Below are 24,570 nucleotides of genomic sequence, written 5' to 3'. Positions count from 1 at the left end.
AAAATAGCAGTCATCCGCTGCTACGATGTCGCATCAGCCGAATCGGCATACAAACAAATTTGGAAAAGTATTCAGATTTACGTGAGCTGTACCGGTTTTAAAATATCTCCAGGATTCGAGTTTTTCATACAAAAAATTATAAAAAAAAAAAATTTCCAAAAAATCTCTTCAGATAAAAGACTTGAAGCTTAAAACGGCTGCATAAAAATGTTTAAACATTTTATCAGCGGAATCAAAATAATGAGATTTTTCAGTTCACGTAAATCTTAATATTTCCCCGAAATATTTTGGTGGAAGTCTTAAAATACCGAAGGAAAACAATACCATTTTTTTGTATGGAGTGAAGCACCCTAATATAAATGTGTGCACACAATTAATGTATGTGCCCGTATATGATAAATTGTATGTTAATTTTGTTTTAGGTGTAATTTGAATTGAAGCATTTTTTGTTATTGTTTAGGAAGTTGTTTTGTTAAATAAAATATTGCAAGCATTGCTTGTTTGCCAATGATATGCGAAAGAAATTAGTCCCAGGTTTTAATTTTTCTCCTTTTTTAATGAAGTTAGGTTCCGAAAAAAATTTAGAGTGGCAACCGTGCTCATGAAAAGAATACTTCTACTGGTTGCAGCATCTTGTTGGAACTTGAACAAATATTTGTTGACAAGTATTTAGAAATATTAGCCAGAGGCTGACAAAAATTCAAATTCTGTAAACCATAAAAAAATTAGTCAGAGGTTACGCTTACGGACAAAACAAACTTTATGAACAAGTAAAGGCTTTGTGTACGCCGGAAGCGTTATAGTACATACAGTATATTTTGCTTTGCTGCCTCTATGCTTAAGTGCACATTTAAGATACCTACCCCAAAATGCGTATCAGAGGCATTATTTTTAACATTTATAAGGAAACTGCTCCGATAGATGCATTTAGTATACCTGCACATTGGCGATACCTGCCTTAAAAATTGTGCGACTAGTATCAATTATCAAAGAAAGTATTACGTTTACCTGCACTGGCCCTACAATTACCTAATTTTACAACTTTTTATTTATTTTGTTCATCTCGCAGAACAACGAAAATGGCTATAAATTTATGTAGTTATACAGATAATTAGATACTATTCGGTAAAAATTTCGCTTGCAGTAATTTCTACGTGGTAAGTGCTTCTCTATTATTTGGTTTCATTGGAATTTGGATACCTTCTTCATTGAAGTAGTAAAGAAAATTCGCTTAAGTGCCTTTTTCGGTTAAGTGCACAAGTTTTTCGTGCAAAGAAGGATGTGCAGCTAAGCAAAATATACTGTACATAGTTAGACACGTTCATATTTTCGACAACATTACTTGTTATTGTCCGCTGGAAACGTTGGCGCAAGTGATACAAATAAATAACAATATCACTAAGTATTCGTATAAGTATTGTCACTTCATTCCACACAGTCTTTTCGCTATTCGCTTTAGTAATTCATATAACTTAGAATATTTATGCGCCGTGGGGAAAGATTCTCTAATTAAGTATGCAAATTGTGAGAATTGACAATGATTAGGAAGGAGAATAGAAATAATGAAAATTAAGGGCAATAGTAAATGTAACAAAGAGCAACAATGTAAAGAATATAATGAAGGCGCACCGATGCGATAAGATTCGAGTTCAATATGTGCACTGCCGGAATAATAGCTGAAATACAATGCCGGCGAACGGCGAACTCACCACAGCGAAATTCGCGCTGTCAAAATTAGAACACCCGCAAGCATATGAAATTGAACACAGCCAAAGCGAAATGCGAAGTTCGCTTGGCGGCGTTTCATGGCGATAGATTTATTTCTATCGCCCTGCTGGGCGATGACAGCTGTGCGTGCCAAAGGTGGCCGTATTTGTTTTTTGCTTTCAAAGTTTTAAAAGAAAACAACCTAAACACGAATTATTTTCGTTGTTTGATATACATAGTTGTGGATTCGTTAAATCTGGCTTGAAACAAATTATTTATAATAATCTTTCTTTGTTTTACATTTATATGTGTTATCATTTCCTCACTTCTAAATATGGTTTAGTTTTTTCTAAATATGGTCACCCAAATTATAAAGGCGACCAAATGGGATCAGCTGTTTTCGCTACCGCTCTAATTCTGTTTAAGTAGGCGAAATAGCTGGGCGAACGGTGAACGACAGCATCGCCCAATTCGGCGAGGTTTGCCGTTCGCCGGTATTGTATTTCATGCATAAAGTATTGGCACAGCAAATTTTTCACAATATATGCAACAATTTTTATTCTAATATTTTTCAGCCAATTTTGTCAAAGAATATGGTTCATTCTACAACAAGAAATATAAAAATATATAATAAAATATGTAGTTTTGCAGCCCATGCAATTCTAGTAAAAAAAATGCAAGTTCGGAGTTAGTCTAAAATCGCATTGATTTTTGAGAATTTTTTGATTGAAGGCGTTTTGCAATTTTTCTAGAAAAAGTATTTTCGAAAAAAAATTTTTTGTATGGAAGAGACTGCGTGAAAAAAATTGCCAAAAATCATAAAATTGATTGGGCTACAAATCTGCATACTCAAAAACTTCTATAAAATCTGATTAAAAAGTTGAAAATTTGCATGAAAATTTGCTGAATTTTCGCGAGTTTTGCACACAGTTTAGGAAATACATGTTTATGTGGTGGTGGTCCCATGCTAATCTGGTGTAGATCCGAACATTGGATCATGAAATATATATATATATTTTTGTTTAAGTCGTTTTTTTGCTAAAAATTACTTGTATTTATTTAGTTATTTATATGAGAATTGAAGTCGGTTTGTTTTTTGTTTAAAAATTACTTGTTCATATCTCTGGAGGACTTTGGCAGGACTTGTAATTGACCCGATGCATTCCAGTCGATAATTCGGTGAATTAAAAAAAAAAAAAACACTAACCGGCCGTCTTCACGTGCCGGGAAATCTCGCTTGCGTGACGTGATTCTTGGCAAGCAACCCCGGGATTTTCGCCATTTAAAAAGGTCGGGATCCCGGGATTCCGGGGTTAACATTCCTAGTATGTATGTATGTACTATCATAATAAATCAATTTAATTTTTGGAAGCTGCCTTGCGTTAGCATCAAATATTTTATTTCTGTATTGCCTCTGCCAGTTGACAGTTGAATTGAATCGGTGCAACGCGAAATACTGGTGCATAGTGGAAGATGCGATTTTCTCTTATCCGTTCAACAATTATTATTTTTATTTTTGTTATAATGTCAACATGCGCAGCAATAAATTGTCAACCCTGTAAAATACAGGAGGCACGAAAAATACATGCGGAGGAAATGCAGAGAAAGGCGAACCAAAATAGAAATACTACACTGGCGGCATAAATAGGAAGACACTCCTTTTATATGCATGCTCAAAGGATACAAATTTCAAAGTTTTTGATAATAAATAGTTTTCAGTCATAAGTACATACATACGTACATATGTACATACAGTAAGTAATTCACGCTTTATAGAATATTTTTTACATTAAAGTGGGTGAAAAGGTGCAAAATAAATTAGGCGACACTAAGTAATTGTTTTAATATACAATACATACATATGAGTATATATGTATAATGTATGTAAAGCAGTCTGGTTGAGTAGTTAGTTCACAAATTATTACTCATTCGAATGAGTTGTACGTAAATAAGTCGTTCACATACTTCACCTTGTACATATGCATGTATGTATGTACATATATGTATAACTATAAATATACGAAGTGCCAAACATTTAGCAAAGCAATAATTAAAAAACCACACATAAATATTTACATATGTACATTAGGGTGGTCCAAAAGTGCATATGAAAAAGTAATGTCGGGATTTTAATGCTTTCACCCCCTAGAATCGTTCTATACCGAAAAAAATATAGGTACATACAATTTTGTTTTTTGTTTTCGAACCAAAAAATATTTAGAGGTCGCTCAAAGCGATAAAATTTTTATAAAACAAGTAATTTTCAGCAAAAAAAAGATCGGATCTAAACCAGATTAGTATGGGACCACCTCTGAGACACTACCTTTCCGATGCAAAAAGATTTATCGAAATCGGTTGACGTGGTCCAAAGTTATGCGGCAACATACATACAAAAAAAAAAATATTCCGACGAACTGATAACCTCCTCCTTTTTTGGAAGTCGGTTAAAAAGTGGATAAATAAATCATAGGCTATTGTGATTGGAAGTCGTCTGAACAGAAATAAAGTTTTTAGATAGAAAAATATTGATTTTCAAGAATTCTATACTATTTCTACGAAAACTAGTTTTTTTGTTTTTTTTTGAGCGATCTCTAAATATTTTTTGAATAAAAAAAACGCGTATAATTATTTTCAGTATAGAACAATCCTAGGGGTGAGAGCATTAAAATACCGACTTTACTATTTTTGGACCACCCTAATGCTCATACATACCTACAAACTACTTACGAACCTACGCTATTGTGCTAAAATATTTTATATACGTAAAGTACGCTAAATCAACAGACTTCATACATAAGTACACAAGAAAAACGTTTTTGCGTTGCTCATTTACTCATCACCGGCTTTTCTCGTCGCCTCATTTACTTTCAATCGCTTTTTGTTGGATCGCCTGTCAGCGTCACACTCCAGTTTTAATTCAACTCGCAAGTCGATCGTTTCGTCGTTTTAGTTTACGCAAAGTTTAATTAAAACTACCTGCATACGAATCTCAATTTCGATTTTACGTACACCGAGAAAATGAGAGCCTTTTCGCTGTTCACCGCATTGGTGGTGCTTGTTGCAGCATTCGCCACAGTGGCACAAGCATCCTTCTGTCCTTGTGATCTCACGCAAAAAGGACAAATATGCGGTTCGAATGGCATCACCTACAAAAATCGCTGTGAGTTCGAGTGCACTCAGAAGGACTACAAGAAGTTGGGTCGCACGTTAAACATCGCCAAGACGGGTGCCTGTTAAGCTTGATGAAAATAAAATGGATTGAGGAGAGCAGTGGAGGCCATGCTTTGTTGTTTGTGACAGGTGTATCAGATAGTAGTGGTTAAATGAGATACTGGGCGTTTGGTGGTGGAAGTTGAGTTTAAGGTAAAACGGAAGGAAATCTACAAGAAACATTGGTTGAATGAAGCAACGTACAAATACATATTTACATGTATAAATATTTATTATGTGATTGGTTGTTAGAGTAAAAGAGATTAATCAGTAGCAGCGACATATACATACCTACATACATACATATATATATATATAGTGGCAATTATGCGACACACTCTAGTTATTTTGACCATATTGAGATTTTAAGCACTTATTGTGACTGCAATAATAATAACCAATTAAAATGGAATTAATAAATTATAGCGTACTCGGTTGAAATCCAAATGTAAGTGTTTAATTTAACGTCAGTCTGATCGAGATGCTTCACCAATCTAGGTGGGAAAAGTAACATATCGAGCCCTAACCGCCAAAAGAGCGTAAGATGTAGAAATGTATCTAGATGATTGGAGGATTTCTGCACCGGCGGTTAGGATTCGATATATATATATAAATGTCAAATAAGTGTCACATACGTGTTTTATACGCTAATATAAATAAATGTATATACACATAACGCTCGTTTGATGTGGAACGCCACAACTCAAGGAAATAATAAAAAAAAAAAAAACAATAAAAAGCGCTTTTTAAAGCTATCTGAAAAAAATTAACATAAACTAAAAACATTTACTTAATAATTCCAAGCTTAAAATTTATTCCAGAGAATAAATATGATATCGAACCAGAATTTAGTTGAACAAAGAGGAAGTGAAGTGAGCAAAGTTCGAACAGATACAAATTCGCCTTTCAGGAGACACAATTAGCGGATTCAATAAAAAAATTTAATGTCGAATTGTCTTAAAGTCGTCTTAAATTTTTCAATGTAAAATAACGCTGGTTTTACATTTTAAAACTTAATTTTTCGCAAAAAAATATCAAACTTTAAGATATTACGATGGTCGCTCAAGAACCCAGTTTAGGCTGCGTTTCACCAAACTCATTTATGTGGAAATTAATTTTAATTAAATTTTTTATTTAATTCTCATTGAACTTTTTTCAGCTTCAATAAGCCCTATGTTTTAATGAATAAAAATATAGCACCACCGTGCTCAAAGTGGTAGTAAAATCCGGGCTGTTACATAAGTAAACAGCTGATACACAATATTGTGGTGTGTACATATTGATCAGCTGCTTAATTGTGTAACTTTTCTGAGTGTGGTTATTCCGATTTAAGTTTTATTTAAGTGAAGGGCATAGGTCACTTTAATCAAAATTAAAAAAAATAAAAATGACTGGTGTAACCAAAAATTTGAATATTAAAATAATTTTCACTTAAATTAATCTGGGCTCGAATCGTAACATCTGTTCACGGATCGACCATACGAAAGAAAATTACGTGATACCGTCGGTCGTATAAGTTGAATGGGATAAAGAGTACGTTCACGTACATATGTCATAATCCGAAAACGGTGTTTTTACGTGACGAGTAATACGATATCGTATGTGACGATTCGAGCCCTGGTTAAACGCAGCCTTAAACTTTTTAAATAAATTTTTTAATCAGCTTAGGACAAGCGCTGATGCCCGAATTCACATACTTAATCGAACGTTGTTGTTTTTTTGTCATGACTTTCTTCCAGCAACGCAGCAATATGTTGATTAGCTTTAAAGCACTGAGGGGCACTGCCTTGCCCGCGGGCTAAGCTATTTTAAGCTTTCTCTACACTGTGTAAATGCGAATGGAATTTTTATTTTATCATAAACTTTGGACCTAGGTGAATTCAAGCAATTCTCTGAAATGTGCAAAATGTCGCCAGTGAAAGTTCACTATTTAGGCAGAATAATTTATCATTTTTAGCCCGTTGTTCGGTGATAAAAGGTTCCATAGCCGTATGAAAGACGGTGAAATTTGCATATATCAAGTGGCGTTGGTTACCAAGTGCGAGTTGGAAAACCCTATATTTTCGATAGTTCCCTCAATTTTATAACTAATTGTTCTTCTATTTGAAGCATATTTTGTACAAATATATGGCTATTTTAAATTAAATGTATCACGCGTTTCATATTCCCACTGATTACTAGAGTGATTGACTCAGTTTTTCCAAATCGGTTTCCACAAGTTTTTTTTTTTGATATCTAAGGCGGTTTTTTGAAATCTTGATTTTTCGAGTATCGAATAAACCGGATTTTTTTTTTAGCGAAGAAACCGGGGTTTTAATTTCACACAAATCTTGACCTTTCAATAAAATGTTTGCTTTTTTTTTCAAAGTTTTCAAAGATTTTTTTTCATTTTAAAGGAAACCCCTAAACAGTTGATTATTTGATTGTAATAAATGAATGCGTGGCGCTTAAACGTTTTCTACGTATTTGGCCGAGCTTCTCCTCCAATTTATGGTCTAATTCTTGATGTTGTTGCACAAATTGAGAGATCTATATCTTTACTCCACTTCCGAATAAGCTTTTTTATGGCAGAAGTGCACTCGGAAGTTTGCCTTTATCTGCCGAGGGCGACTGTTATTTAAAAAAAAATAATTGTTTTCGATGTTGCTGGGACCAGCGGAAAGAGCATTACTCAAATCTGAATAAAACAGCCAAAATGCAATGAAATATTAAAAAAAAAAGTTAAAATAAAACTGAACGTGAAATTGTCACTGATTTTTATTTGTTTTAATTTGATATAAAAAACCTTGTACATAGTTTGCTTTGCTCTTTTTACATAAAAGCTATATTTACTGTTAATAGTTTTATTCCAATTTTTGGTCATGGCGTGAGCATTCTCACCTTGCAACTTTAATTTCTGAAACTGATTTCCGAAAAGTGACAGAAAGGTCTTTCTGGCTGTTCATACGTGGAAATAAAAGTTCTCTTTCTCGGTTTGACAGCGATTTGCGAGAAATTGGAAATATTTCCAAGGCTGACACGCTCTTAAGATGCTGCAATAAATCATCGCCATTGCCCTGAATCCAATCCTATAATACCTGAATTTTGTAAATAAAAAAGTAAAGTATACCTTCTAATGACTTTTGGTGACGTAATCAAGCCTATTTTGTTGGGTTTTATAGACTTCAGTTGAGTTTTATTCACTTCACTGATGCTTTTTCAGAACGAACGCGATCATTTTGATATGCGCGTAGTTTAATTGAATATTTACCTCTATACAGTACCTTCGTTGACTTTTTAGTAAGATCAACTACGTTATAATTGGTTTTAATATTTTTTTCCTTCAGTGTATGTGTGCATATTTGTGTGTATTGATATTTTTTTTTTTTAGAATAGCCCACTTTCTTCTTATGATTACTAAAAACCTCTGCACTAGTGCCAAGGTGGGAGGCAGCAAATTTGTTTTAAAGCTATCAATTTCTCCTAGGAGATAGAAATTTTGATATCGCATAGTACTATGAATATATGAAAATAGACCTTTTGCTATAAAGTGTTCCCATAACGCAAGTAAGTACATACATAAAATAAAGTGTAAATGTTTCGATTTTTACCTTCTAATTGAATTGCTAATGCTTCTCTTTTGTTTTACATACATATATGCCGTTATTGGGGCTCGTTGTTTATTTATTTCTGAATAAGGCGTAGCATTTGAATATATGTGTTGCTTAATTTTTATCGCTTTGTACTTTGTTTAAATTTATTGTGCATTTGCTTATTTTTTCATTATTTAAATGCCCGCTTTAACGACTGAGGTCGATCAAAGCTTAAATGTAAGCAGACAATAAATTCATTTAAAAAGTTTAACTTAGTACCTATTTACATACATTTATATACAAATATACATATGTATGTATGTATATTAGGGTGGTCCAAATCAGTAAAGTCAGAATTGTAATGCTCTCACCACCTAGGATTGTTCTATATCGAAAAAAGTAGACCCCTTTTTTTTCCTTTGAAATCAAAAAATATTTAGGGGACGCTCAAAGTTTACCATGTATTTTTATATGGGAAAAAATTTTGTTCGTAGAAATGGTGTAGAATTCTTGAAAGTCAATAATTTTCGATCGGAAAACTCTGGTTATCTTCAGGAGACTTTCGGTAATAATACCCAATTGTTGATTTAACCATTTTTTAATACTAACAATTTTTTATTGGTCGCCCCATTGCATTTTTCGGGGTTTTTGTGTGTTTTTGGCAGACCTGTAAATTATAGTTGCAATGAACAGATTTTTGTAGAAAAATATTGATTTTTAACTATTCTATACAATTTCTAAGAAAAGTGGTTTTTTCCCCATATAACACACAGAAAACTTTGAGCGACCTCTAAATATTTTTTGAACAAAAAAAGGGTATATTTTATTTCGGTATAGAACAATTCTAGCGGCTGATAGCATAAAAATTCCAACTTAACTTTTTTTTTTACATGCATTTTTGGACCACCCTAATGTAGATACATACATAAATATGCACATATGTATATGTATATAATATAGTTAGGTACATATTATGTACTCATGTAATGGCTCTTTGAGTGGAAGTACGCTAATTAGAGGCTTCAGTGAATTTTCTGGATGTGTTCTTTATTTCGTCAGTCGGCATGCTGTTCGTTTGGGTAACCTTGTGAATCTTCAGTATGGGTAAATATTTACGTTTTAATTAGTGACTTGTTTTTATTGGGTATATTTTGTTTTTATTTATTGCTCTTTTTACTTGTTATCAGTTGTGGCTTTTATCTCGGACTGCCAACTTGTTTCTTTAGATCTGATTTGATGAATTTGGCCTTAATGAGAATTAACTTGGAAGGATTCTTTAAAAATAATATGAATATTAAATTGAAATATTATTCATAAAAGATTGTGAAAGGTCTGAATAAATATACATAACACTGAGTTTGAAGGTTGAGAGAGAGGGAGAGAGGTGGGCCTTTTATTAAAATTTTTCCGTTAAGTTCTTGTGGAAGAATAAATTAAACCTGCAAGGTTGCTTGATTTTGGTTTTAGTATTTTTGACGTGCTTTTCAAAAGAAAACCAAATGTTATAAGATGCCATTGTAAGGTGTCTCTTCAGGTAGTTAAATCTCGTCTTACAACTATGACCAATTTTTTTACATCATTCTGCTAAAAATATTAACACGACCTGCTTTGAAAAAATCCAGTGTTAAGGAATTATTATTATTTTATTTTGGAAGAGGGTGGCCCCATTGCGATGGAAACACCAAGTGTAGAAGGGCACCGCTTCACTTGGCATTTCAAATTGGCCTCAGTTGGCATAGAAGAGAAACGATTGGCATGATTGGTTGAACTCTGCCAAAATCACGCTGTGACCGCCAAATAAGAAAAAAAAAATCATTTTGGTAAAGATTTTAATTGCATTTATGCAAAATATAAAAATAATAATATTTTGGCTCTGGCAATTTTGCTAATTTTTCGGCCTAGCTTGCCGACACTTAGATACTGTGAAACATTTTTACGGATATATCACATCACCTCATATCACACCACAATACATCGCATCATATTACATCGCATCACATCACATCACATCACATCACATCACATCACATCACATCACATCACTTCACATCACATCACATCACATCACATCACATCACATCACATCACATCACATCACATCACATCACATCACATCACATCACATCACATCACATCACAACACATCAGATCACATAACGCCACATAACATCACATCACATCACAGTACATGACATGACATGACATGACATGACATCATATCACTTCACAATCACATAACATCAAATCACACCACATCATCTCATATCACAGCATATCACACAATACAACGTATCACATCATATTACATGACATCACATCAGAACACAGCACATCATATCACATCACATCAGATAACAGCACATCTTATCACATCACATCGCATCACATGACATCACATAGCCTCACGCCACAATACATCGCACCACATCACGATTTCGGGACCGTTTCGGCAACAGTTCAGGACTATTTAAGGATCAGCTAGAACCTTTTCCGTGATTATATCGAGATCATTTCGGGACCGTTTCAGGACATATTCAGGCCCAGTTCGGGATAATTTCAAGACCATTTGCGAGTTATATCAGGACCATTTCGGGACTAGCTCTGGAACATTTGAGGCTAGTTCAGGACCATTTCAGAATTATTTTGGCTTCATTCCGGCCAAGGTTCAGGATTTTTTCGGGAATGATTCAGACGATTTTCAAGACTATTTGAGGACGATTTATGACTTTTTCATACCTACTTGAGCTCAGTTTTAGCACGAGGCCGGTGTAACTAATCCTAAAAGATCCTGAAATAGTCCTGAATTATTCCCGAACGAAAAAGTCGTGTATGTACTTCTCCCAACAAAATTAATAAAATGAAATGAAATAAATTTTTAATTTCTAACTTAACTTAATTACGTATGTAGCTGAATCGCCGAATGCTTTGCCATGAGTACCTGCTACTCACGATTTTGTTTACGATATCTACTGCTGATACGAGATTAACGCAGAAATGGTAAGATATGTCTTCATAAACTCATTGGCATTTGTTTCCTCCTATAACGGCATTAGTGGATGACTGGTATCCAGTTCTTGTCGCTAAACACATATTGTCTCACATTAAGTGGCTTAACATAATTAAAAAAAAATAAAAAAATAAAAATAAATAAAACAAAATATGAATTAAAATAAAATAATAAGAAAAATAAAGTACAATAAAGTTAAGTAAAATAAAATTTAATAAAATAACATAAGATTTCTAGACACGATGACATACATAAATTAAGTGTAGCGAATTGGGAAAGATTTAACTTGATGGGCTACCAGCGGTGGTATCAGAGGAAATAAGTGGCTTTTCTTGCATTACATTGAACAAGTGGGGGACAGTGGTTGGAGTATTATAGTTCTTGAGAGCGGTAAAATTACACATGAAAGACACGCTATACTCTTAACAGATTTATTTCTTTAATACTCAATTAGTTATTAATTAAATTACTATGCTTTCAAGCTTTTAGCTTAGTTTAAATCTTTTCCGCACATCAAAAGCTAATACTATTCCACGGATTTCGCGCCAAAGTATCGACTCAAGTTCACTCCATTAACTTTATAGACAGGCGATTGGCAGACCGCAAACCGCAAACTTGAAAACCTTCAATTAAACTTGAAGACACTAAGTTAAGGCAAAATACCGCATCTTCCCCCACAATCCTTTAGCCAGATGAAAGGCCATTAATTCTCTGCATATCATCCAACACCCATGTCTGCTACTCACCCACATTACACTTATTTCAATTCCTTTGTGATTTATAATTGAGTTCATATTTCGACGTCATACCGAGCTACAACAATAGCAAGCAACACGTATAGTAAAAGCAGTAACATACACACACACACACATATACTAAAAGGAATTTTCGAAAATTCAAATTTAAATGCTAACCTTTTCGCGCAATCAAGCAAGCCCACCTGTAGGCATACATGCTATGTATATGTACATACCTTTACTAGTACATATGTATGTAAGTACATATATACACATCTATACATAAAAACTAAAAGCAGCTGGCGTTCGCAGTAAACAAATTGAGAAAGGAAATGAAAATGCTCACTCATACATATACTATTATTTTTCAGTTTAAGCAAATATTCCAACTAAGTGAATTTTCGTAAATTCTTATTTCACAATACAACTGCCGAGCCATTAGATATGTATGTATGTGTATATCTATTGTTATTGGTAAATGTATTGTGCGTGCGTAGTTAAAAGGGTATGAATTGGCAAAATCACTCACATTAAATCCGCACATAAATTTGTATATTCCTTCCATTTTCAATCCAGGTTGTCGAAATTGTGTGCCGGATAAGCCTTATCGTATTTTGATTATTTTAACAGACATACAATAAAAATAAGTATGGCGTGTTTCGGAGTTGAAAATGTGTAGATTGTATACGTTTAGGCTTATGCGCCTCAATATATGCAAAACATTTTTATTTGGATTGTAAAGCTACATCTGTACAGTGAAAATACAAAATATTGTTGTGTAGGCTGACTAGTTCGCTAACTGGTATGAGCTGATGCGGGTCTGACTAGTTCGCTAACTGGCATGAGCTGATGCGGAGGCTGACCAGTTTCAAAATTCTGAACAACTTAACTTAACTTATCAAAATATTCAAATAAGAACGAATATTTCAATTAATCTTTTGAACAAAATTGTCCAAATGTTGAGGCATTGACCGGTATCTTTGCAGCCGAGTCCATGCGAAAAGCTTTGGAAACATGCAGAGTTTCTGCCTCCCCAACCAAAAAGATCTAGCTTGACAGAAAGTTCCAAGTGAAAATCCGAGATCGCGAAGATTGGACAAATTTGTTACACGTACATACGTAACGGATAGACGGCCCCGGAACCAAATTGGAAATTCGCATGGGCTGTTGGCCACAGTGTTCCAGGCTGAAGTTTTAGCAATACTGAGCTGCGGGAAATTAAAGCTTAAAAAGGGTTTGAAGGGCGCTTTTCTAGGTATCTTTTCAGATAGCCAAACCGCCATCCGTGCCCCTTTTAAACTGGATGATGAAATTTAAACTTGTTAAACACTGCTTTAACACGCTTTAAATTCTGGAAATAAGAACTATGTGCTGGGTGCAGGGCCACCGTCGGATCGAATGTAACGAAGTCGCTGACAAGCTGCCGCTAGATATGTCCTTAACTGACTTCTTAGGAACAGAACCATTCTGTGGCCTCAGTTTGCCCTCCTCGAAAACCATAATTACTAACTGAGTGTATCCACGAAGTAAGTACTAGAATAAATAGATCGGAATATTAATCAATCGGAATATTATTCAATTAAACAGAAATTACATCAGGCTACTCGTCGAGTATCTAGCGGGCCACAACAAACTATAGGTTTTTATATGCACCGAATAGATATTATCGGAGAGTCGGAATGCTGGTTCTTCTTTTAGGGCGAGGAAACTTGTGATCACATTCTTTGTGACTGTCCAACCTTGGTTAGACAAAGATTAACTTACTTGAATGCTTCATTAGAAATAAGAATTCCGACTACCAAAGCCCTTTTAGGATTCATTAGGGAAGCCGAGCGCGTCCAGGACATACTCGGTTAGGGGCTCTCTTTAGAGATACTCGCAGGGTCCCTTGTTCTGACATGCCAGTGTTTTTGTCTATCTATTTAGGGCCCCAATAGAAAAAAAAACGAAAGAGTTGTACCGAATTTTTTCGAAAATTTAGCATTTTTAACCGACTTCAAAAAAAGAAAGTGGTATCAGTTCGTCGGAATATTTGCTTTTATGTATGGTAACGCATAACTTTGCACCACGTTAACCGATTTCCGTTTTAAAGAAAAGCTGGTTTGGTAAATTTTTATATGATAATTGACGTCGGTTTTGTTAGCGGTGGGAGTTCTTTCTATCCGGATATTCAATTGTCTGATTAAAAAATACGAATATCAGGATAAAAAATGAACGGATATTAACCGGATATCCAGATATGAAACGTATGTCAAGATAACAAAATATAATGAATATTAACTGAATATCCGAATTTTATCCGTATTCACGAATAGCTGAACGGATATGCGAATATGCGAATACACGGATAGACCAAGCCCCAATTTTTTATGTCTTATAAATCTATGTCTACAGAATATGATGAAAAATAAAGGGCTCTTAAAAATAGACAAAAAAAGAAAATTTAGACGGATATTCTAAATTGCGAATATATAAGCAAACAATAAGCTAAGAACTTTTCTCTCAAGGGTTTTTGCATAGTATATGTTAATGAAATAATCCCTATGTTTAAAATAAATTGAACTTCGAATTACAGCTCGTCGAAAAACTTTTCAAAAAGTAGTTTTAAAATTGTTTACTCTTAAATACATATGTATTTTGAGATACTTAGTTTGCAAAAATTAAATAAAAAGTAGATCAAAGGCAAGTAGTCAATGATTAAAATTATACATTTGCTTTTAAGTGAAGTAAAATTCATCAAATAAATAAAAAAAGATAAAACCTAAGAAAGTAAAGTTTTAAGTATGTATTTAAAAATGTGTTTGCAGCTTTCCAATTTCTGCTAGTGTAAAGAGCTTGAAAGTAAGTAATCACATAATCCTGAAGTGCCTGTGGAGAAATTAAATTAAATTTATTAACTACTCAATATATTTTCGAGCCATTTCGAGCAGTTAGCTGTCATACTAAAACATATACAAACATATGTACATTCATTCATACGAATACGTACTCATATGTAGTAAATAATGTTGTGTTCTTCTTTCAGTACCAGGAAAATAATCTTGCGTTATTTTTTTTTTTTATAATTTTATATTACAATGGCATTTGGTTTTGTTGTTGCTTGCCATCCATTGTGTAAAGCATGCATTTTGAAAATAGCTGAACGCAAATAATAAAAGTGGGAGATATACCAAAGTACAGCAAAGAAAATTGGAAATAAAATAAGATTCAACACAAAATCGAGTATAAAATAGCAAAGGATATGGTAGTCAAGCGTTAAGCAAATAAACTTATGCACAAGCATATGTATACCTTTTTGTATTATGTACTTAAACATATAACAAATAAGAACACAGCCTCTAGGGAAAACTCTTAAATACGAGTAGTCATTTTTGCTTCATTTAATACTGTAGAGATCATTTCGCTTGATAAAGACCAGTCAAGTGTGGAAGCCACAAGCGGATGTGGAAGCAATTCATTTAAAGACACCTCGCTAGGACTACAGTGAGTAGTCCTTCTCTTCTGAGTTTGTCTTCTTGACAAAGTGTGATTTGAGCCATGATTTGCAGGTAGATATAGGGTACAAGTAGAATAAGAATCAAAAATTTTGTACGCCCAAGTATGGTAGACATTTAATTTTATTATATTATATATTGCTTATAAATGAATAATATTTTTATAAATCATATGTTTTGAGTCATACGATTGAATCATATGTTTTTCAGAAAAATACACTGTAGTTATTCGAAAATTTCAAAATTACATTTCTCGACTGAAAAATAAGATGTTCGAGCTAACTCGACGGCACACACACTGTGCTTTTTTAACACTTCATGCGAATTAATCGTAGCGATTTCGACAGGAGCAACACTTTGATATGAAACAAGATATTTTCGAAAGATAATATGGCTGCCTTTCACGGAAAAATATTGCCATTGAGCAACAATTACAGATTGACCTTAAAAAAATTGGTCAAAAATAGTGTTCTTCGGAAAAAAATATGCAAAATCCAACAGATTTATTAATAAAAAATTACTTTTTACTGTATTAATTTTATAGATTTTGAGACGAGAAACACGACTCCAGTTTTTAAAAAAACGAAAAAAATTTGAACCCCTCAGTTTGAAAAATGCATTATGTATATTGCATTGCATATAATATGAAATTTATAAATTAACCCGCCAACACATTTGAGGTGTAAGAAGGTGTTAAGCAGTACTATCAGCTCCGTCAGTCTTCGACCCCTTTTGCGCTGGTAAGTCAAGGTGGAGAGGTACTCGGCTTTCTATTGTTTCCAGTTAGCAAATATTTCCGAAAGGGTTCTACTGAAAATACTCGTGTGTACATATGTACATTAAGCCGTATCACGCCATATGAAAGAAAAAAGTTTAGCCTATGTCAGTTTTATCTCAATACTTATATCGAGAGAAAACTTTGGGTGTAAAATTTTTTTTAGGCAACCGCTAAATCGCGTTCTTTGCTATAACTTTCTTATTTTATATCCGATTTTTAAAATCTTTATGTCGCTGAATAGGTCTCGCACAGATCTCAGATCAGGCCGTTAAACAGTTTTAACCTTCAAAACCATTTCAATGTGTACCTTCACTAATTTTGTGGAATTCCTATCAATAGATTGTTTTTATACTATAAATCTAAAGCTCTCAAAGAACGATTACCACCTTGCTGAAAAAGGGTTAGGCTTGAATCAAGTATAGTCTTGAGCGTAGCTTTTTTGGTGACATAAAAATTAAAAAAATCGGATATCAAATAAGAAAGTTATAGCAAAGAACGCGATTTAGCGGGTGCCTAAAAAAATTTTACATCCAAAATTTTCTTTCGACATAAGTATTCAAATAAAACTGACATACACTAAATGTTTTTCTTGATATTCAGCGAACTAAGAAAATTCTTGTGTACGCATCCTTGCACCGAATCATTAACAAATGTGAACACGCGAAATGATAGACGTCGAATAAGAAATCTTGGTAATGCTCAATGGGGTTATTACTTTCGATGAGTAAGATATATTGAACTTTCTGCACAAATTGGTATACATACATATGCATTGTGTACAAATGATTTCAACTGTGTATGTGCATCATGCAAGTAGATTTTTGTTTGTACATACATATGTATATATTTAAGAACATATTTGCTGCTTGCCTTCAAAATCCTTGTTTTCCTTATCTCGGAAATAAAACAGCAAAATCTTATTTGAAATGTTTCTGGCTGTAAATAAAATTGTATGCTACAATAAAATGTTCTTGCAAGTGTACAGTAGCCTCGAATAAAAGCTACATATGTATATATTTTTCTGATTCTTTGAATTACCACCGAACGCAGTGAACTTATCTTTACGAGCATGTTAAGTGTGATAAGAGCAATATATATAAGTTGGGAAAAGGAAACAATGTAAGTTGTGGATAAATGCATTTTTGTTGGGACGGTCAAGAAAGGACGCACACGAGCATAAATAGTACATACAAATATGCAACGTCATATATTCATACATTGTCATCAATTTGTATATACATAAGCTGATAGCAACAACTGAAGAGCCACCCTGCTTTAAACTTGGAAAATTTTTCGAAGATATTTGACCTTTCCGTTTTCGTATGGAAGTGCGGCTATATTCTGCAAGAAATAAAACCAAAAATGGGCTTTCAGTAAACAGTGAACACTTTAAGTTGAGCTTATGCAAAAAGCTTTGACGCGAGTTTTCGTGTTCTCATAATGAGCCTGTACCATGAAGTTACTATCTGATGATATTTGAAGAGTAGCCGCCACTGCTAGATCTGGCCGTCAGCAAGCCGAAAGTCATATGAACTGTGTGGTATCAAGCTTGAAGACGCGTTGAATAAACCGAACCGTAACGTGAATCCTCTGCTAACACGTTTTATTTACTTCTGAAATTGTTTGACATAGTCATTGTTCTCCAATTATCTTGCAAAGTTTCTATTAAAAGTGTTTTCATAAAAACAATCTAACGGAAGCTTTAGAGCGTCGACGACCAGAGAGAGCTTTTATTCTGCATACGCTCATCTAAATGCTGTAGAAAGCTTTAACAAATATGTCGCACAATGACTGCTGAGAATTTTGTGAAACCCCAAAATTACTCGGGCATGATTCCAATGCAACTCTTACGGACGATGGACTAGCCCAGCCAAGCCTCTTTTACGGCCATTGCATAACCGAGACATATTTTCTCTGAATCTCCGGCATTAAGATCAATCCATCTGCCCGATTTTGCAAGTATTTTCCAGGTAGAAGTATTCGCTATAGCTAAGGCTGCTTTTAGAAAGTAGTGGTTTACGTCCTAGCGAAAGTGTGGCCATTTTATCGGATAGCCAGGCGGCCTTTGCATATTTTACAACAAGGTCAAAGAGAGTAGAATTCATCCAAAACGAGGCTTCAGATGAGCTGGCCATTTATAGGGAAATCTTTCTCAATATTCGTCAGAAATCGGATAAAAGGTGGCGCACAGCAGCAGGCTGCCGTATTTCTAGATTAATGTGACCCGTGTGTAACCCTAAGAGAGCCCACCACTTCTTCGTAAAACCCAGAGTTGCGTTGCGAGACTATTAGCTATATTTTATGGGCATTGGCCGGTTGGCACCCACGCACTCGAACTAAAAGTCTAAGCATGGCTTAAAATGACTTCAAATGTAAGTTCACATAGCTAAGAGTACTCTCTGATATAAGGCTGCACTACATCCTCGACTTTATCAACCATGCCGGTTGGTTCTAACATATTTATTAGTTGTGTGCAGTCGATATCAAAATAGGGCCTCGCTACTACTTAGGCCTTAAATTTTTCCGCCACCATTATAATCTAACCTAACATTGGCCAAAGCTTAATCAAAAAGATCCTAACTATTTTTTTTTTTTCATTTTATGGATTAAAAAGTTTGCTAACACTAATATCTATCTTTAATTTATTATCGAAACTATTATTCAAATTAGCAAAAGTTTCAAAATAACTGAGTTTAGGTGAAAAGCGAAATGTTATCGTTCGTCTGTCTACGCCACGTAATTAGCGTCTTTATCAATGCGGTTTCACACAGTTTGGTAACTAATACTTATATGAAATTTACTTAGTACATATTCATTTTTATTTCGTATACCTAAGCTTGGATAAGTATAAAGTGTGTTCTTATCTGATATATATAATATATATATATAATATATTCAATGAGTAATCCATGTCCCAACCAAACATTGCAATTAATTTCACCTTTTAATATTCCTACATCCTTTCATGTGACTACCGTCTTCCAACTTCTAACTTAGTTTACATACACACTCGTACATAGTATATATCTCCTTGTGGAAGAAAAATTGTGAAAGTCGCACGTATTTAGAGCATGCTAAGAGGTGTGCAACTTTAAGCAGCTGCTAAGATTTTCCTCTTTACAACAGAGCGCAGTTTGTAAGAATTTCCCCATTCAAATCCCGATTTTCCCTATAAACGCGAACATTTTTATTCAGTACAAGAAATTTGTGTGTGAAAGCAGCAAGCAGCCATACTTGTATTTATCATCATTATTCTAAGGCACTTCATTATCATCATCATTAGTATCTACAGTCTGTTTCACAATGATACATAACAAGCTCATTAAAAGGCATCTCTGCAACATAAACCTCCTCAACATACATAAGTCGTTGAACGCATAATAGAGTTGGCGTTGATATGCCAAGTTATGAGGCCGCTTCCTGTTTCTGTTTTTGCTACCATAGAGACGACATCTGCTTGCTACCTTACTTAAACTTACATAAGCAGTGTGCAGGAGTCGACAGAACTTAACTAGATTATGTGTGTTGTCAAGCAGTAGAGAATAGGTTGCATCTTCAAGTTGCTACAACTAAAGCTTTCCTTTTCATGTTGTTTCTTCTACTCTTTTCCCTTTTGCGCCTACTTCATTCAAGCACATTCCACTAAAGAGCGAAATACACAACACAAGCGGCTTGACAAACCAAGCGAAATATCCCTTTGTTTCAATCCATTTGTGTTGTCTATGGGGGTGTTTGAAGGTTTGACAAACCGCTTGAGGGAAATTTGAGCAAAAATCAAAATTTTTTGATTTTCTGGCCGCCATGTTGACGTTTGATCAAACCGCTTGCGATGTGGATGGTAAAATCGCCTCATTTGTTGCTGAATTTTCACCAAGTGAGGACGTAAGGGAGAAAAATGGAAGAAAACCAACATTTTTAACATTGTGAACCGGAGGAAAACTAAAATTCTGTGCTTGAATGACTCATGTTTGCATGGTGTATGGCGAAATGGGAAAAGTAGGTTTGACAAGCCGCTTGTGTGGTTTATTTCGCTCTTTACTTTCACTGTTCTGCTGGAAATTCTCACATTAACCTCGTTTTCAAAGGTTCGACGGCATCGCCCGCCACTACTTGATTATATCTAAGACATCCAGCCTATTTTAAAATGCAACACTTTCCCCGCCGCTGACACGACTTTTTCTCAACCATTTCACTTGTTTCTACTACTTAGCGCAGGATGCTAGTAGAAAAACTTGTTTGTATCCTTTTGCTCAGCACTTTGTGTGGCGTCTTCACTAATTTAAATGCGTCGAAAATCTGGGCTTGGTAGCTGTTATGGCGTAAGAATATAATTGAAGTGGAAAACTGAAAATGGTTCTAAACGAATGTAGCGCTACTTTCTTTCATGAGTATTGAGTGTGAGAAAATTTTCATTTTAATTACACTTGCATACACTTTATACAAACACACAAATGGATTAATATGTATGTATACATATCGCACACCGTCTTCAAAAGGGGCACAACTCAAATTACACGTTTCACGTCAGAAATTGCGAAAAACTATTTTTAGCAAATGATAATCATATGCGCAAGGGAGAGTTGAAATTAGGTTCTTTTTTAACAAATTATAATACAGATTTGCTGCAGATTTTGCTGAAAGGTAAACAAAAGCTCTGTGCATATTTTTATCACATATTTAATTTCAAAAATGCCAAATTTTGAGTTGTGCCTCTTTTGAAGATGGTGTGCGATATGTATGTCTAGTTAAGTAGGCGAGGTCAAAGAAGAGTTGTGTTTTTTAGAAATTGTGAGAAAGTGGCAGACAGCAAAAGGGGCGGAAGCTTTTGAAAAACTTTGAATAAATTGGACTTTGTTTGTAACTAAGTAAGTTACAAGTGCGAGGAACTTTATTTCATAGCTTAAACCTTTTGCTTTTATCGCAAGTGGAAAATAAAAAACGAAAAAAAAAAAACGTAGAGCAAATCTAGTTTTAAAAAGCGAAGAAATTGAAATTTTCTATAAGCTCAGAGGTAAATATCATCGGCTGAGTGGAGTGGATCAACCTATCTCGGACGCCGCTTCGAAAACGTCGCCCTATCTCAGCAAATGATTGAAGAACGCCATATTTCAGAATTTGGCTGAAGAACGCCTTATCGCAGTATCTCGTTCAAAAACGTCCTATCTCAATATAAGTTCAATATTTCTATCGGCAGCTGGGATAAAGCGTTTTTGAACTGGCAGCCACGATAGGATGATCTTCCACTCAATCGTCGATGATGGTAATTAAATCTATGAAAAAAAAACCAAATGTCGAAGTAGCGATTTTACAGGAGATCCGAAAAATATCAGTTCGGATGGCCGCCGTAGTCGAATGGTAGAAGGAGATTACTACCACTCGATAGAGATCACACGTTTCATCATGGTCAAACATCCAAACATAAAGGAAAATGTTTGATCGAAGAGAGGTCGCTTCAGGCAAGGCCAGCTGCCGTCCAGACCTACGTCGCAAAAGTTTTGGTTTCTCTATTTGCGAAACGACCAACAGTGTGGGAAACCGACTTTTTTGTGACAAAATCAAATGTCTCGAGAAAAAGAGCAGATTGTGAAATAAAAACTGCACATTCAAATATGTTGTAAGAGCAGCTTGGCAAATAACTTAGCAAAAAATGTGAGGCCCCATTTGGTTCTATTTGTTGGTCAAATAGTGAACCTAGATATGTCGCAGGCAAGGCGTCGAAAACTTACTCTTTACCTATTTTAATAATTACCATGCAGACATCATAATTTCAACAAAATACAACATATACAACTATCTGGACTGAAAATCAAACTGTCTTGATTCCGGTATGCGTACTATTGACGCACATACCTGAGGACACAGAACCGGGGAACCGGATCCTTTAGAGAACCGACCGGTCCGTTTCTTTCAGTAACAGAAGAACAGGTCTAACGGAACTGAAACTTGATTCCAAAAGACCTGAGAACCGTAACCGGTCCAAATTCCTGGTTCGCCTCGGAATCGGAGTCGACAGAATCGGTTCTTTATTTACTCGAAACCGCCCATCACTAATGCGTACCAATGCCTTCTGCGGGAAAATATCACCAGTTTTACAATTATGTATGTATGTACCAATCGTGGCAACTGCACTATGCAATCGTACACTTAAATCGCCTAGAAGCATGCACCAAGCATGTAGTGTATTAATCATTCGAATGAAAAAAAGAGTAGTAAATAAATCGATTTTCACTTCTATCAGAGAATTTAAAATTTTTTGTTTTTTATATTTTTGATAATTACAGTCGAAAAACGAATACTTTTCATAGTTGGATTTTCATATATTCGAACTCATTGCATAAATATTTTTAAAACATAGGAAAACTATGTTAAAGTTTTGCTACTAACAGATCTCTTATACGATATGTTTTTGCACATGTAAATGCTACTGTTTTGTATTTACTCGTACATATGTACCATATATTAGAATATATCAGAAAAGTCGCATTTACAAATGCAGGGGCGAAAGCAGGCAGGGGTTTTGGCATTTCAAGTGAACGCGGGTTACTGAATCATGTTTTGAGATAAAATTAATTGGCCTATTTGGGCGAAAAAGTGTATTTTCAATGTCCGTGAATCACCAAAACAAAACGTGCTACCTTCCGAATGCATTCCGTAAAAATAAAGAATTTTTTCAAACCGAAAAATTCTGCCCGTCCGGTTGCCGGGTTTACTTTATGTACAGTGACAGCCGTAATTCACCTGACGAGTATCAAAAATGAAGGCGCTTCTACGCTGATGACCTTAGTGCATCTGATTTTAGAGTCACCGAGACCCACAGTTCCCAGTATATAATGATGAGATAGAGAAAAATCCTATTGGAATTTTATTAGCATGTATGAATACTAACGATTGGGCGTAGTTTGGTTAAGGTCCAAAAATGGTCTCTTCTCTAAGTAAAAAAAAAATTTTACCACCGTTGTTTTCAAGATGCCGGTAATTTCACAACCCTCTGCGTCCCGAAAATCCAGTTTTACATTCCCTGCGACCTAATTTACATATTCACGTTCTTGCAGGTTCTGCTTAATAATATGTCAAATTTTGGTCGCCGTAAACTAAGCGATAACGAGAATTATGAATTCCTTGAAATTCCGTGGGCACCGGATGATACTTTTAAACTTCCGCCTTCGATCAAACGTAATATGAAATTTTAATTTTCATGTTCTAAAGTGTGCCAAAGATAATTTCCTACATATCAAATTGAAACGCCATGCTGATATTTAAATTAATATTAGTTATTCATCAAAACTGATAACCTTATCAAGCAGATATTATTATAAATTTAAGAGCTCTGTTACATTAATGCTCCAATACTCCCTTATCGTTTACACTTGCGACAGAGTTGCCTTGGCTTTAGATCAGCTACGTCCAACTCATATGCACATTGTGCGAGCTTTTACAAACGAGCTTTGAGCTTTTTCACCGAAAGCACTCACACCCACAGTTCAAAAGCTTTCTTTGCACAGCGAAAAAAAAAATATAAATACAATCCATGAACCAACGACTACAGATCACCTAATCAGCCATCGTTGTATTTGTAATCGATTTTCAGAAAAAAGTTTTCGTAGCGTTTTTGACGTTTTTCGGGTTTGTTTACATCGTCTTCTACCTCTNAATCAATGTTTACCTGGAGAGCCAGCAGATTGTGCGCTATTGAAGAAGACGCTTAACCATAGTCCAGCTACGTGCTCTCATTTTTACATTTCTTTCATTGCAAAGTACACCGAGCATAATTTTTCTATTTTTTATTTAGGTACTTTTTTATTTATTTAAAAATTTTATAATATTTTGGAAGTTTATTTCTCCATCATAAGTTTTTATTCGAAGGAGATCAGAAATAACTAATATTTAATTTAATTTTCTTCCAAAATGATTGACGACTGAAACCAGTTCACTGATATGCTTGTTTTTCCCTTGAAGAAGCAAATTGAGCTCATTGAAAGGCTGGTTAAGTCGCATAAAAAGCCAAATCAAGACTAAAACCTATATTTTTTTATAGTGGCAATGAGTTCCTCATTAGCTGGGGTAG

The 24,570-nt window shown here is 34.7% G+C and overlaps 2 protein-coding genes across 3 annotated transcripts in view; one reads left to right on the top strand and one right to left on the bottom strand.

Moving 5' to 3' along the window:
• LOC108358093 (calcium/calmodulin-dependent 3',5'-cyclic nucleotide phosphodiesterase 1C-like) overlaps positions 1-24,570 on the bottom strand; it is a 197,374-nt gene that overhangs the window by 124,853 nt on the left and 47,951 nt on the right. The gene's annotated exons all lie outside the window — the stretch shown is intronic.
• On the top strand, positions 4,573-5,410 carry LOC108358099 (uncharacterized). Its single transcript, XM_017609247.1, has one exon. The coding sequence runs from the start codon at positions 4,726-4,728 to the stop codon at positions 4,942-4,944; it is 219 nt and encodes a 72-aa protein (XP_017464736.1). The 5' UTR covers positions 4,573-4,725; the 3' UTR covers positions 4,945-5,410.

The sequence above is a fragment of the Rhagoletis zephyria genome, unplaced genomic scaffold, assembly GCF_001687245.7.
Source record: "Rhagoletis zephyria isolate East Lansing unplaced genomic scaffold, Rhagoletis_zephyria_1.1 Rzeph_scaffold_00206, whole genome shotgun sequence".
Classification (NCBI taxonomy): Eukaryota; Metazoa; Arthropoda; class Insecta; order Diptera; family Tephritidae; genus Rhagoletis; species Rhagoletis zephyria.
Note: the sequence above shows the minus strand (reverse complement) of the source record. Positions and strands in the feature narration are given on the sequence as shown.